At 60.1% G+C, this 13,297-nt stretch overlaps 1 protein-coding gene and 1 long non-coding RNA gene across 6 annotated transcripts in view; one reads left to right on the forward strand and one right to left on the reverse strand.

The window, feature by feature from the left end:
- Positions 1 to 2,983: 2,983 nt before the first annotated feature.
- On the reverse strand, positions 2,984 to 9,521 carry LOC124083611 (uncharacterized). Its single transcript, XR_006848834.2, has 5 exons — positions 9,254 to 9,521; positions 6,847 to 7,074; positions 6,111 to 6,771; positions 4,805 to 4,989; positions 2,984 to 3,192 (listed from the first exon to the last, which is right to left on the reverse strand). It is a non-coding gene; the product is annotated as an uncharacterized LOC124083611 (long non-coding RNA).
- The window catches only part of Slc9a3 (solute carrier family 9 member A3), a 39,803-nt gene continuing 32,507 nt past the window's right edge, over positions 6,002 to 13,297 (forward strand). For 3 of the 5 annotated variants that reach the window (XM_046430351.2, XM_046430353.2, XM_046430352.2), the window contains exon 1: positions 6,004 to 6,360. In XM_046430351.2, the coding sequence (XP_046286307.1) occupies positions 6,153 to 6,360 (208 nt within the window). In that variant the 5' untranslated portion in view covers positions 6,004 to 6,152. Of the gene's footprint in view, positions 6,361 to 9,534; positions 9,667 to 13,297 lie in introns of those variants that run through there. The other 2 variants (XM_046430350.1, XM_046430354.2) reach the window with 2 other exon arrangements.

Below are 13,297 nucleotides of genomic sequence, written 5' to 3' on the forward strand. Positions count from 1 at the left end.
ATAGAGAAATAATAATGAATTTTGTGTAACAGGAGTCGGAAATAATGTGGAGGAAATCCATGTTAGGTAACAGGAAATCCAAACACCAAATCTGATTCCGCAAAAAGATGAATAAAGCTGATAAACCTCTAGCAGTTGCTGGTCATTGAAGAGAAAAGAGCCCAGCATCCGTAGAATAAAGAGGGAGACATCATTGCAGGGGTTTACAGACATAAAAGGTACTGGAAGAATATTTTGAAAAATACAATTATCAAATTAGACACACACAAAAAAGTTTGAATAGTCTGATATTCATTAGTGAAATTAAGTCCATAACTTACAATCTTTCCAAGACCGTGGCCTCACTGGTTAATTCTCCACTTTTGTGACATTCTTCTCTAAGAATATCATATTTTTGATGTTGTGTAAATAATATTTCCAAACTAACTTTCATTTTCTAAAAAGATTACAAAAAATATATATAATTGACTTTGGAATGTTGATTTTGTAGCCAGAACCTTGCTTCTAAAACAGTGGCACCCTGCTTCATGACAGGGACACTTTCTCAGGTAGTTCTGTCCTTGTGGGAATGTCACAGAATGCTCTGGTACCAAACGTGACGGCTAGGAGGTCGCTGTCAGAACCCAGCCCACAGATGAAGTTGGTAAGCCACACAAGGGTGTAACTTGTAATTCTTTTGAGTGAGACATGAATTTATTTATTTATTTATGGTGGGATGGAGGGGGGGGGGTTCACCCAGGAGCACTTTATCACTAAGCTACATCCCCAGCGTATTTTTTTTTTAGAGAGAGAGAGAGAGAGAAAATTTTTTTTAATATTTATTTTTTAGTTTTCGGTGAACACAACATCTTTGTTTGTATGTGGTGCTGAGGATCGAACCCGGGGCCACACGCATGCCAGGCGAGCGCACTACCCCTTGAGCCACATCTCCAGCCCCCCAGCGTATTTTTTTTTAATTTTGTTTTGAGACAGGGTCTTGCTGAGGTGCCCAGGCTGGACTTTGCAATCCTCCTGCTTCAGCCTCCAAATCTCTGGGATACTATTTATTTATTTTGCAGAGGATGGGGTGGAACCCAGGGCCTCCAGCAGCTAGGCAAGTGCTCTGCCACTGAGCTACACCCCCCAGTGGGGGGATTATTTCTGCTAACAATTATGGTCTGTTTCCTCCTTTGCAATTCTTACACTGGTGCTCCTTCTCTGGCTGGAACTTGGGGCTCCCTCTGCACAGCACCAACAGCAGGCACCACAGACGCTTCTGCTCTCAGTGAGAAAGAAACCTTCCTACAGTCATCAGTGACCAGGTCCAGGTCACAGGTACTTATCAGATCCATGGAACTTGCTCCTGTTCTAAGTTTGCTAGCTGTCTTCCCCTCAATCTGTCAGTGATGACCTTTCCTGTCCTTCACACGACCTTCCTTCCCGGATCAGTTCCGTCAAGGGGATTATCTCATCCATTACTGGAAGCATGTGGTGTCCTTGTGTCTGTATCTCCGTTCATGAGTGGCACAGGCCTAGTCCTTTCCCAATGTCATTTGTCTTGGGGGCGGTTGGTTGGTCACCCTGCCACCCAAGACCAGTGGAGATGGGGATCTGGTGGGCTCTTAAGTCCCACAGGCCACACTGCAGCACAGTTCCTCGTGGCTGGAGCCCAAGGACTGAGGTCCCGCCTCTGCGCTGAACGAAGCTGTGGCCTGAGGAGGGTCGCAGCCCCCCCCCCGCCCCCCCCCGTCTGTGGAGCCCCTTCCCTGGAGGGCACGCAGCAGATGGGGGCCCAGCGAGGGATTGCGGAATTGCAGCTCTGGCGCTGGAGGATGAGGCTCGCGGCAAGTCCCTCCAGGAACCGGGGTCCAGAAAGGGGCGGAGGCAACTCTGCGGGGAGCCGCGAGGGACCACGCGGCCGCGGGAGCGGGAGGTGGGAGGAGTCTCCTGGGCGGTCTCAGGGAGCTCAGTAGAATCATTGGGTCCTGTCGCGGAGGGGGCCTTGGGATCCCCCAGGACTGGAGGAGGGACAGGAGCAGCCCCCAGGGTCGAGCGGCTGCGCTCTGCGGCGCGGGGCTGGGGCCGGGGCGGCGGCTGTGGTCGCGCTGGTGTCTGCAGAGCGCAGAGACCCCCGCCCCCGCCACTCCTACCAGCATGCCTCAACCTAGACCTCCAGCCCCGTCCCCGGTCCCCAGTCCGGGCTCCTGGACCCCGCGCCGCGCCCCCGGCCCCGCCCCCGGCCCAGCCTGCTGCCCCAGTTTCCGGCCCCGCGCGCCCCACCTGGAGGGTCCAGGCGTTCTGCTCACCAAGCCGCGGTCCGGCGCGGGGCGAGTCGCCTGGAGCGCCCACATTATTGCTGCCGAGAGGCCGTCCCCAACTAGCTGCGCAGACCCCAGACCCAGTTACACTGCAGCGGCAAGGGTGCTGGGGTCTGACTCCGACGCCCCCAGCCCACTCCACCGATTCCTGGATTCTGGGGCCAAACCGCGCGTCCCCAAGGTGGTACCCACTCACCGTGGGAGAGGTAGGAACGTTGGAGGCAGGTTTAGGTAATGAGACCCCTGCCCACGTGAGTGCCCGCTGAGCCACAAGGCAGCTCCCCGGCCCCTTCCTGTCCAACCCTGGGTCTCAAGCAATGCCGATAGGCAGAGGTACCCTGATGGGAATACTTTGTTTCTGAAAAATGCAGTTATATTGCAGCCATTAAATAAGAAACGACAAATCTGTCCTTGATAGAGATATGGCTGTGGGAAGAGCAGCTGGGGCGGGGGGGGGGGTCAGGTTGCTTGGAATAGTGTCTAAATGGCACCCAGTGGGTGCTCAGGTAAACTGGAGAAGGGAGCACCCATCATAGCTGCCCTGTGTGCCTTTCCCTCCCTGAGAAGAACTGGCCTGTGGCCACTGCAGGTCTAACGGTGAACTGGTAGGGTGAATGCATGTCCTTAAACTTGTTATGCTGAAAACTCACTTTCGTCTCCGTATTCTTAACAAAAGCATAACTAGGTTTCAAACCATTTGCCTCTTTATTCATAAGATGTTTTTCACAAACCATGCAAAAGAAATTCAATCAGAAATTAATGTGAGGGACTAGATGTCTCCCCATTGACTTTAAAGCTTGGATGCTTGTGCCAGTTAGGTAGATCTCAGTTCTTTTTGGACTACTCTTCAGCGTTGTTTCAACATTTCACTTTCATGCATGGCAAGGCCCCTCCACTGTGGGAAGAGAACCACATGAGCTAGTGTGTAGGGTGGACGAGTGGGCAGCCATTAGATCACATGGTGTGCTGCTGGGCTCCAGGGGGCGCTGTGCATACAGCTTGCCCATCAGGACACAGCTTAACTAAAATCATGGCCTGGTTAGAGAACAAGAGGCAATGGGGACAGACACCCACCCCCCCCACCCCCCCGCCATGGCCTCAGTCCAAGGAGGGGGTGAACACACTATGCACACCCAGATTGACTTTTGCCTGAGAGGCAGGTGTCCTCACTCTCTTACCCTTTGCAGTCACTGGGGCATGGGCAGCACATGGTGGTGGTGGGGGGCTCCCAGCAACAGGTGCATCCCAAGTACCCCAGACCCCTGCCAAGCAGCCACACCACCTCAGAGGGTGGGAGCAGGGGCTTGCTGTCTCCCCACCCTTCATGGAGCATCCTTTCCACTCGTCTCAGGTGGCCTGCCTGTGCCGTGGGCAGCACTCCCTCCCATGGACAGGGACACCATCAGTGCTCACCTGCATTCTCACATCCACACAATAACACTCTGCTCTGCTGCCCTTTGAACTGCCTTGGGGCTCACAGGAGGCAAGCTGCGGCCCTTAGGTCTGGCAGGGTTGGGTGAACCCCCCAGGGCATGGCGACCAGAGCGATATCAGACATCATGGCACATGCTGTTCTGGTGGGAATCTGGCCTTCTTGTGGACTACAGGGGCATACAAGAGGATGCCCCTCCTCCAGGTTCACCCAGCAGCCATGAAGGAGGGGTAGGGAGGCTGTCTGAGCTGAAGCTGTGCCTGCTCTCACCGAGTGGGTCTTTCTCTAGACAGGACTGGGATGGGGCTGGAAACAAGCAGGTTTGGAGTGGACCTGAGCAACTCCTACATCCCCACGGCCAGTCACATACTGCAGTGCCCCAGCACTGCGTGCCAGATCCTGCCACACACGGCACCTAGCCACCCAGCCAAACCACCCAGTTGAGCAGGATGTGAATCCACGCTCTGCTACATAGGCCTCCTCCCTGCAGCAGGAAATGGGAAAACCAACTCAGTGCTGGCCTCCTTGGGCTTCTTGGGAGCCCCAACTTGTGTTCAGGTGCTAGAAGACACCACATACCCTCTGCCCACCCATGTCCCTCCACCCATCTGTGCACCTGACTTTCATGATACTGCTACACACCAGGCACTGTTTCATGCCCCAGGTGCAGAGCTGAGCAGTTGAAGCCCCCTGTCATTGGGCAGGTACTTCATGGAGCAGTTGGCCCATCAACTGGCAGTCCAGCAGATGGACTTCAGGAAGAGGGCTGAGCTGATGAGGAGAGGGAAGAGGACAGTCTCCCAACTGTGGACTGATGGGTCAGGAATGGAGCCAAGACCTCAGGGAGCTGAAGGGTGAGCATTTGGAGCACATGGAGGAGCCTTCTAGGTAGGGGTCCCAGAGAAGGGGCAGGGTCCACCTGGGAAGCTGGGGGGACATCACTGAGGGTTAGGGACAGATAGGGGCACTGGATCTGGGGAGAACTAGGGCTTTCCTTTGAGTTGAAGGATTCCAATAAGGGACCAAAAGGGGCAGGTGAAGGGGCCTCCAGGATGTGGCTGTGGCAGTGTGGTACCTGGTGGCTGGGCAGGTCTTCATCACTGTGGCGGGGTACCTGACGACATCAGTGTAGAGGAGAAAGGGAGTTCCAGAGGGTCCAGTCCATGACCAGCTGGCTCAGCTGTCTCTGGCCCTGTGGTGAGGCAGAAGGAACTTCCGGGTAGAAGAACACAGCGAGCAAAGTGACTCATTTCTTGGAATCTGGAGGTAGAGGGAGAGAGTCTGGGGACAATCACAGACCCCAAGGACATGTCCCCAGGGGCCCAGTCCTTTCACAAGGTCCTCCCTCCTGCAGTTCCCACCACCTCTCAACAACGACGTCAATTATGAATCCATCATGGAGGTTAGAGCCTTCATGACCTGATCACTTCCCCGAACGCTTTTGCATTGGAAGCCAAGTTTTCAACACAGGTGCCTTGGGGGGTCACTTTATATGCGACCATAAAACTTGAGGACACTGGGGGAGGTGGAGTTCTGCCAGGCCCTAGGGAGCCTGAGGTGCCTAGGGCAGCACTCCTGGATTGCAGTGCTGTCCTGGGGGAGTCAAGGGCAGATAAAGGACATCAGGTCCTCTTGCTGGAAGCCAGAGTGGCTCATACTCCTCTGAGCTCTGAGACCAGGGGCGGTGTGGAGGGCAGGGGCAAGGGACCTAAAGATCAGCCTCGCTGGTCAGGAAGCGGAGCCCTAGTTCCTGACAAGTTGTTCAGCCCTGTCGTGGAGTGTGGGTTGGAGTCCAAGGCCAGACCCACAGTCAGGGTCCTCTTCCATTAAGGGTCTGCGCTGTCCCAGGCCTTGCCAATGTCACAGCAGCCAGGAGCCCAACGGTCACCGCAGAGGGGCGCCCTAGGCCTCAGACCTGCTGGGCCCACCCATCGGGTAGAGTCCGTGGGGATGTGGCCCATTCCGGCCAGCCGACTCAAAGACTCACAGCTGAGCGGGAAGGGAGGGAGGCGGCCGCCGGGTTCGCGGCCGGCTCTTGGTTCATGCTTCCTGGCACGACCACTCTCAGGCGCCCTCCGGGTGGTGGGCTCCTAGCATAGCAGGCGGCACCGGCGCGCTGGCCTGGGGCGGGGGTCCGGCTGCCCGATGGGCGTGCACAGGCCAGGAGGGCGTGCCACGAGCGTGCGACTGTCAGCTCTCACGTGTGAGCAGCGGGGGCGGGAAGGCCCCGCCCTGGGGCGGGAGGGGGCCGTGGGATTAAAGGCCACCCGGGCGGGCGGGGACGGACTGCGGCCCGCCGGCACCCAGAGCACTCTGGGCTCTGTGCGCTGCCCGCTGCCCCGAGCGCGCGTCCGACCGAGCGGAGCGCAGCAGGGACTTACCTCAGTATGCGCATCAGAACCCGGCACTGAGGAGCCGCGGCGATGTGGCTGCGCGAGTCCCCGGGCCCCTTCTGGGGACTGCTGCTGGCGCTGGTGCTGACGCTGGGCGGACTGCCAAGAGTCAGGGGCTTCGAGGAGGAGCCAAGCAGCGCGAGCCAGGGATTCCAGGTAGTCACCTTCAAATGGCACCACGTCCAGGACCCCTACATCATCGCAATCTGGATTCTCGTGGCCAGCTTAGCCAAAATTGGTAAGTGGCTGGGGGCCTAATGGGTCAAGTATCCCACCATTGCAGCACCCCACACCCCATGCTCCCTGGAGCCTGTGGAGCCTGCCGGGCCGGAGGGACAGAGCCCAACTGCCTTCACCTTCGCCTTTCCTCCCCGTCTCTGGGGAAGGGTGTGGGGATCCCAGGAGCCCAGTGGCGCGTGGCTGGTAGTCGGCAGGCTGCTGAGTCCCACAGAGTGAGCCTCCAGCCTCTGGACGGCCCACCCTGGCTGTGTGGCCCTGGATGGTCCTGGCCGCACCTGTCTGTGCGCTCAGCTGCCCTCTGGGTACAGGTCTGAGCTTGACATCTGCCCAAATGCACTTGTAGACACAGGGGCTGCTTGGTTCCTTGCTGCTTTTCAGTGCTTGGATGGGAAGGTCCTTGCAGTCTGCCCTGGAGTGATGTTTGTTCCACATCAGAAGGGAAAAAAGATGCTACCCCAAACGAAACCCAGTAAGACCCATTCACCTGAGCAGTTTGCCCAGGACTCTTGAGCTTTCGTCTTGCTCTTCTCTTAATTGGCCCAGTGAGTTAGGGATGTGGGGATCCCAGGTAACTCCTGGACAAGGTGAGAGGAAGGTCAGGTCTCCTGGGAGCTTAGGAAGATCAAAGTTTCAGTGTCTTCCTGAAGGGGAGGGTCTTCCTGGACGGCGGTGGCCTGGGTGACTTCAAGGTGGAGCCTGGGGGTGGCAGGACCTGGGTGGGGGCCAAGAGAAACAAGCCAGATGCTGCTGCTCATCCAGGGGGGTCTCCACGGAGCTTCTACAGTGGGGAGGGGCAGGGAGCCCCCAGCCACCCTCCCCGGGCTCAGTGGGACAGGAGAGGGGTGGGCTGGGAGGGCAAGTTAGAGGACATGGGCTTGGTGGGCCTGTCTTCTGAAGCTGGCTGGAGCCCCACGGTCACTGCAGAGGACTGCCTGAGTTCTATCCCGAGGGGCCAGTGGCCCCTGCCCGCTGACCCATTTCATCTCTGTCGTGTCCCTGAAAGCTCTCTGGGAGCTTCTGCCACCTCACTGATCCCCAGGAGCCTGCTCTCCCTCCTCTGGCTGCCTGGTCCCTTGCTCAGTCTGTCCCCTGGGCTCTCAGGTCAGCGTGTGGGCTTGGCTGTGGAGCGTGAACAACGCTGCCTGCCTCCTAAGGTCGCTCAGCCTCCTCCTGGGTACCAGAAACCCCTCCGGGGGCTCCCACTGCTCCTGCCTGGACTGCAGTTGCCCGGGGGGTGTGAGTGAGCGTGCACCCCCTGTGCTCCTGGGGCACCCCGATAGCCCTGGTATCAATTCAGAGCCTGGGCACCAGCCAGCTGCTCAGCCGTGCTCTGCTCTGGGAGGCCAGTGGGCAGGCACTAACAAGGGTCCTGAGAGAGTGTCCCTGAGGGCAGGAGGGCAGGCAGTCAGCAGCTCCCTTAGAGGGCGGTGGGCCCGGCTGGGTGCCTGCCACTTGAAAGGGTCCACCAGTTAATCCAGCACTGTCAGTCCCCACTTGAGGGGTGACAGCCAAGCATTGGTGGAGGTGTTGGGGCATTGGTCCAAGACAGCAGGCAAGGACCCCTGGCATTGACCGAGCCCCCTTGGGATGCCCTCTGCTATGGGCAGGGGTCAGACCCTACTCCCACCCACACAGCTGCCATTCTGTATCTGGAGGCTGTGTTCTGGGTCCCGCCCAGGAACTGGCATCCCTGCAGAGGGAGCTGGGCCCACCCGAGCCTGGCCTTTCCTATTCCACTCACCCATCCCTAACTCCTGGAATGTGCTGCCCAGGTCCCCAAGGCTCCTGTAGTTCAGCGTGGCCCTTGGTGACCCCATACCCTTACTCCCCTTGGTCCCCCCACCCACCCCAGCTTCCTCCCTCTGCTGGCTGCCCCTGCTCAAGCCTGCAGCTGTCAGCTCCCAGGCCGTCTCCCTGCACCTCACTGTGTGTCACACCTCCAGGTACCCTGGGACAGGGGACCCCCACCTCCAGGAGGGTTTCTTAAGTGCGCCTGCCTACCAGGCATCCCAGCATAGACATCTCCCCACAGCTCAGCCTCCACAGGCCCTGGACGGTCCTCCAACACTCTTCAGAACCAGAGCTCACTCTTACCCTGACGTGACACATGAGATAGGGCCACAGTGGAGCGTCCCCCAGCCCCAGGTCAGACCCGCTGTCTCTGGACTCCACCCAGCTCCACCCACCCTCTGCAGCTCCCCTCCCCCAACAGCCCATGGTCCACCGGGGCCTGCACAGGAGAAGGAGGATGCAGCACGGCCCAGCATCTAGCCTTGGGAGCCACCTTGGGGCAGGGACACCCCCAGCCCCGCCTCATGGCTCCTCCCTCCCCCGTGGACTCTGGACCTGCTCAGATCCCTGCTGACCCCAACCTGCCCCCTCAGAAGCTCCCAGACCCCTCCCTGTGCAGGCGACCTCAGATGCCTCCCTCCACCTGCCCTGGCACTGACCCAGGGGCTCAGAGACTCAGAGAAGGGGGACCGTTCCGGACTCCAGCAGCCCCCACCAGGGCCCAGAACAGAGAGTGCTTCTGACCAGGCCACTGCCACCGTTTAAGATGGTCCAGAGTAGTTCACCCTCAACCTCCGAGGGAGGAAGGGCTGATCTGTGGCCGCCCAGGCATTTGGGTCCCTGGGTGTCCCCGACTCTCGTGCCCAGCCTGGCCGTTAAGATGCAACGAAGCTGGGGAGGTTGGCCAGGGCCTGGGACACAGGCAGTGTCAATTCCGCAGCTGGACTCGAGGAGGGCTGAGAGCAGGCCCCCGAGGCCAGGAGTGTGCCCACAGCACGGCTAGGCAGGCTGGAGGGTCCCACCTGCTGGGGGCAGTGACCGGAGGTCAGTTTTCCCTGGGGCATGACAGACTCCTCCCTCTGGCCATCCTGAACACCCACCATGAGCTCTCCATGGGGGTCCCCTGCAGCAAGCACACATGGTGATTTGTCCTTGTCCCATGCTGTCAAAGGCCAGATGCCCTGGTCCAGGCCTGGTCTCCTCATAGACTCCTTCCCGGCCCCCTTTGGTGCTGAAGTCCCTGAGGGCAGGCCCCGGGCAGTGCTGGGGTGGCGCCCACCGGGGGTGGGTCCAGGCGGCTTCAGGAGCCAGGGCAGGCTGTCCTGGAGGAAGAGGGAGACTGCGTGTGGGAGGCCGAGCTGGGGAAGCCACCCCAGCTCCAGTGCAGGCCTCGGAGGACTTTGGTCTCTGTCGGGGCTGTGCCGAGGGGCGGAACTCTGGCCTGGGCTCCGACCACTACTCTGGCTGTAGGACAGAAAATGGCCAGGGCAGCGTCCAGCTCTCAGGCTGCCAGGTGAGGTGCAGCTCCTGGGGCTGAGGTCCACTTACTGAGCAGCTGCCTGAGGGCCTGCGGTCGGGGTGGTGGTGGTGGTGGTGGTGGGACAGGAGCATGCAGGCCGGCCATCTTCAGGAAATTTGTGACCCCAGGAGAGGCACCTCACCCCTGGGCCCCAGGACAGAGCTGGCGCTGGGCGGCGGCCATCCTGCCCACGCACCATGGCCCATCTCATCATCTGTGAGGTCCTTACAGGCTCTGGGGAGGGTCACAGCCCTGGGTTGACAGGGGAGAGGGTAACCTGATGGTGTCAGGGCCCACAGACCTGGAGGAGGCTGCGCCCCTGTGCCCGGTTCTGTGTAGCCATGCTGCTCCTCGGGCGTCACACCAGTGGGAGACGGGCCTTGACTTTCCCAAGGTGGTGGTGGCCTTTCAAGATCCAGAGCTCTGGTCCCCAGGTCCCCTGTTCCTGGCCCTCAAATCTTGGCCACCCCCAAGGGACCACCTGCTTGTCCTTACTGTTTGGGTGGGGCACCAGAAGGTCATTGTCACTATGCTCTCTGGTCCCTCCAAGACTTTGGGGTGGGGCTTAGCCACCCTCTATCGCCTTGTCCAGGGTGCTCGGGGAAGCCTGTGCCACTGGGGTGACTTGTCTGAACCCCTGCCTGGTACATGGATTCCTTCCAGCAACAGCTGTCCACCTGCCTGGTGTTCTCCACTCCTGTCCCACGTGGAGTCACGTTGCCTTCTAGGGTTGAAGCACTAGGCTCAAGACTTATTCTGTGGGCTCTGACCCCGGAGACAGGAGCCCCTGCAACATGCCAGCAAGGTACCAGCTCTGTCCCACCATCTTGTCCAGAGCCTGGCTCACTCACTGTCTGCTCCGTCCTCTTCTGCTGAGTTCCTTGGATTCTCCTTGAAGGAACGCAGGACAGGATCTGGGAAAGGGTGACCTAGGAGGGCCATGGTAAATGGCAGGAGCCCCAGCCCTCCTAGGAGAGGATGAGTCAGTGGGCCCCAGTGGACCCAGTTCCAACAGGAGAGGTGGTCCCACAGGTTTGTAGGAAGGACCACTCATCAGAAGCCCAGGACCAAGGACTCCCTGCAGTCTACCCAGGAGTGCTGAAGGCCTGGTGTTCAGAAGCTGCCTGGGAGAGTTCATGTAGGCACTGGGATCCCAGACACCCTGACCAGAGGGACAAAGTTTGGGCAGTGCTGACAGCATCCAGGGCCAGGGAGGAGGCGCCAGTGCTTCCTGCTCACAAGAGTGGCCTCAAGTGTCCTCCACTTGATGGCTTCCTGAAGGGAAAGGTCTTTCAGGGAGCCCAGACACACGAGCCCACCCTGAGGCCCCTGCCCTGTGCGCACCCACCGTGAGCCAAGATGCTTTGCATCTCTGGGCGGTGCCGTCCCAGCCCACACGGCTCTGTGTCACTCGGGTGAATGGGTCATGGTGTGTGAGGGGCTCCATCCCTGTGTGCTGAAGGCTGTGCTGCCCACAGGTGCAGGGACCCTCACCGCAGGCCGGGGTGCACTTAGGGTTGAGGCTGCCGTCTGTGTCCTGCCTCCGAGGGCTGGCTGAGTCCCACTTGGGTCTCGGTGTCAGATGACAAGGTGCGCGTCAGGGGCCATGGGTGTCCCGGTGCCGAGCCTCAGCACCGGGTCCTGGGATGCCCTGTCTCATAGCTAGGCTGGGCAGGCTGTTTCCCAGTCCCGCCTGCCCTGGCTGTGTCTGGCTGTGTGGGCTCCTGAGGTCCCTGCCCACCGGGTGGGACACCTCAGGGCCGCTGGTGTCTCTGGCATGAGGAGCTGAGCAGACCCGTCTGCCCAGCCTGGCCTGCAGCTCGGCCTCCTGGGTTCTGTCTCTGGAGACCCAGACTCCAAGAGGCAGGCACATCCTGAGCAGGTCCGACCTGGTGCTGGGACAGAGTGAATCCAGGCCCAGGCAGCAGCGCCCCGCCCAGCACTGATGGTTGGGGCTTGAACAGTCGGATCTGCCTTGTGGATGCACAAGAGGTCCTGCACCCAGCCAGGCCCAGTGCGCTGCTGTCCCTGGGTCAGGAGGCAGCCTCTGTGAGGACGCAGCACTGGCCGGGAAGAGGGGTCAGTGGCCACTGAGTGCAGCAGAGAGGAGGGGCGGGGCATGGGACACCCTGTTGTAGGGCACCTGGCCACCCTGGCTGTGGCTGGGCTATGGCAAGAGCTATAGTGGTCATCCACTGTCCTGGGAGACACCTAGACTGGGCTGATGTCCGAGCCCAGCCACTCTGGCCTTTTCTTGGGGGCAGCTGTGCTGTCACTGAGTGTCATTTGCCTAACTATAGGGGATAGTCACATGCTGGCAGGCTGAGGGTTCAGAGTGGCAGAGTGGCAGGTGGTGCGCGGGGCACCCGACTATAAGGGGATGCTCATTGTGAGGGTCCTCAGAAAAGGGAATGGGCCAAGCAGAGGGACCAAGGGAGGAGGGCCAGGAGGACACAGAAGGGGGACAGGTGGCAGATTAATTCAGGGAACGATGGAGCAGGGCTACTGGGGCTGCAGTGGTGGGTGGCCAGGGCCGGCGGTGGGGACTTCAGTGCAGGCTGAAGGGAGTGGACTTTGCCCCAGGGGCAGATGAGCCAAGTCAGCCCCGGGGCCCCCAGAGAAAGTTCTGCTCCGGGGAAGGACATGGCCAGGAGCCAGCCAGGTTGCTGCTAGGAGGGGTCCTGGGGTCTTTGTGGGAACCAGCCCAGCTTGGGCCACCAACCCAAGCTCTGGGAGCTGCTTGGGAAGGGCACAGCAGTGTCCCTTTGAGGACCCAGGGGAGGCAGCAGAAGTGGGGGTGGCAGGCTGTCTCCCCTTACACCAAATCAGGAACCTGCTGAATTCACCACCTGCAGAGCCGAATTACCAAAGTCCAACCGGTTTTGAGTTCTCAGGAAGGGAAGGCTGGGAGGTTGGAAGGCCTGGTTTCTGGAGCTGTGGAAACAAAGGGTGGAACTCTCGGCTCCCACAGCTCCCGGGGGAAGCGGTCCTGAGAGCTCCCGGGTGTTTGGGGGGTGGATGCAGGATCTGCAGCTGCACCCCTGCACTGAGGGGTGGCACGGTCCCTTAGGACAGGGCCCTGGGGCACCAGGTCCAAGCTCAGCCTCCACCTGCTCCTCCCAGGCCGCTGGCCAGATGGTGATGGGCCACTCTCTTGGAGGCACTGCAGTGAGCACACCCACCTGGGATGGGGAGGGTGACCTGGTGGAGGTGGGGAGGGCGCAGCCTGGTGTGGGCAAGGCGGGAGCCCAGGAGGTCTGGGAGCAGGTCTGCCCACCTGAGGGTTCTGCTCCGTCCTGCATTGTGGCGTGGGTGGGGCTGCGTGGGTGCAGCAGGGCTGGGTCCCACTGGAGAGCCAGGAGGCAGCTGGGGACGTGCCATTGTGTGGGGCCCATCTGACACCAGCATCAAGGTGCAGGGCTGGGCTTGGGCTGCCTTCGGGGGAGGTTCCTGTACTCAGAGGGAGGTGCAGTCCCCAGCATGGGGGGGGGGGGGTCAGGAGGTGGCCCCGTCGGAGGTGGAGGAGAGGGTGCCCAGGCTCAGGACGCTTCACTGCGCTCCAGTTCACTACGGCCCCCAGCAGCTGGCTTCTTGGGCTGGCCCTCCCCGCTGCCCAGCATGCACA

Source organism: Marmota monax, unplaced genomic scaffold (assembly GCF_021218885.2).
Source record: "Marmota monax isolate L192 unplaced genomic scaffold, Marmota_monax_Labrador192_F-V1.1 WCK01_AAM20220418_F8-fsc00082, whole genome shotgun sequence".
NCBI lineage: Eukaryota > Metazoa > Chordata > Mammalia > Rodentia > Sciuridae > Marmota > Marmota monax.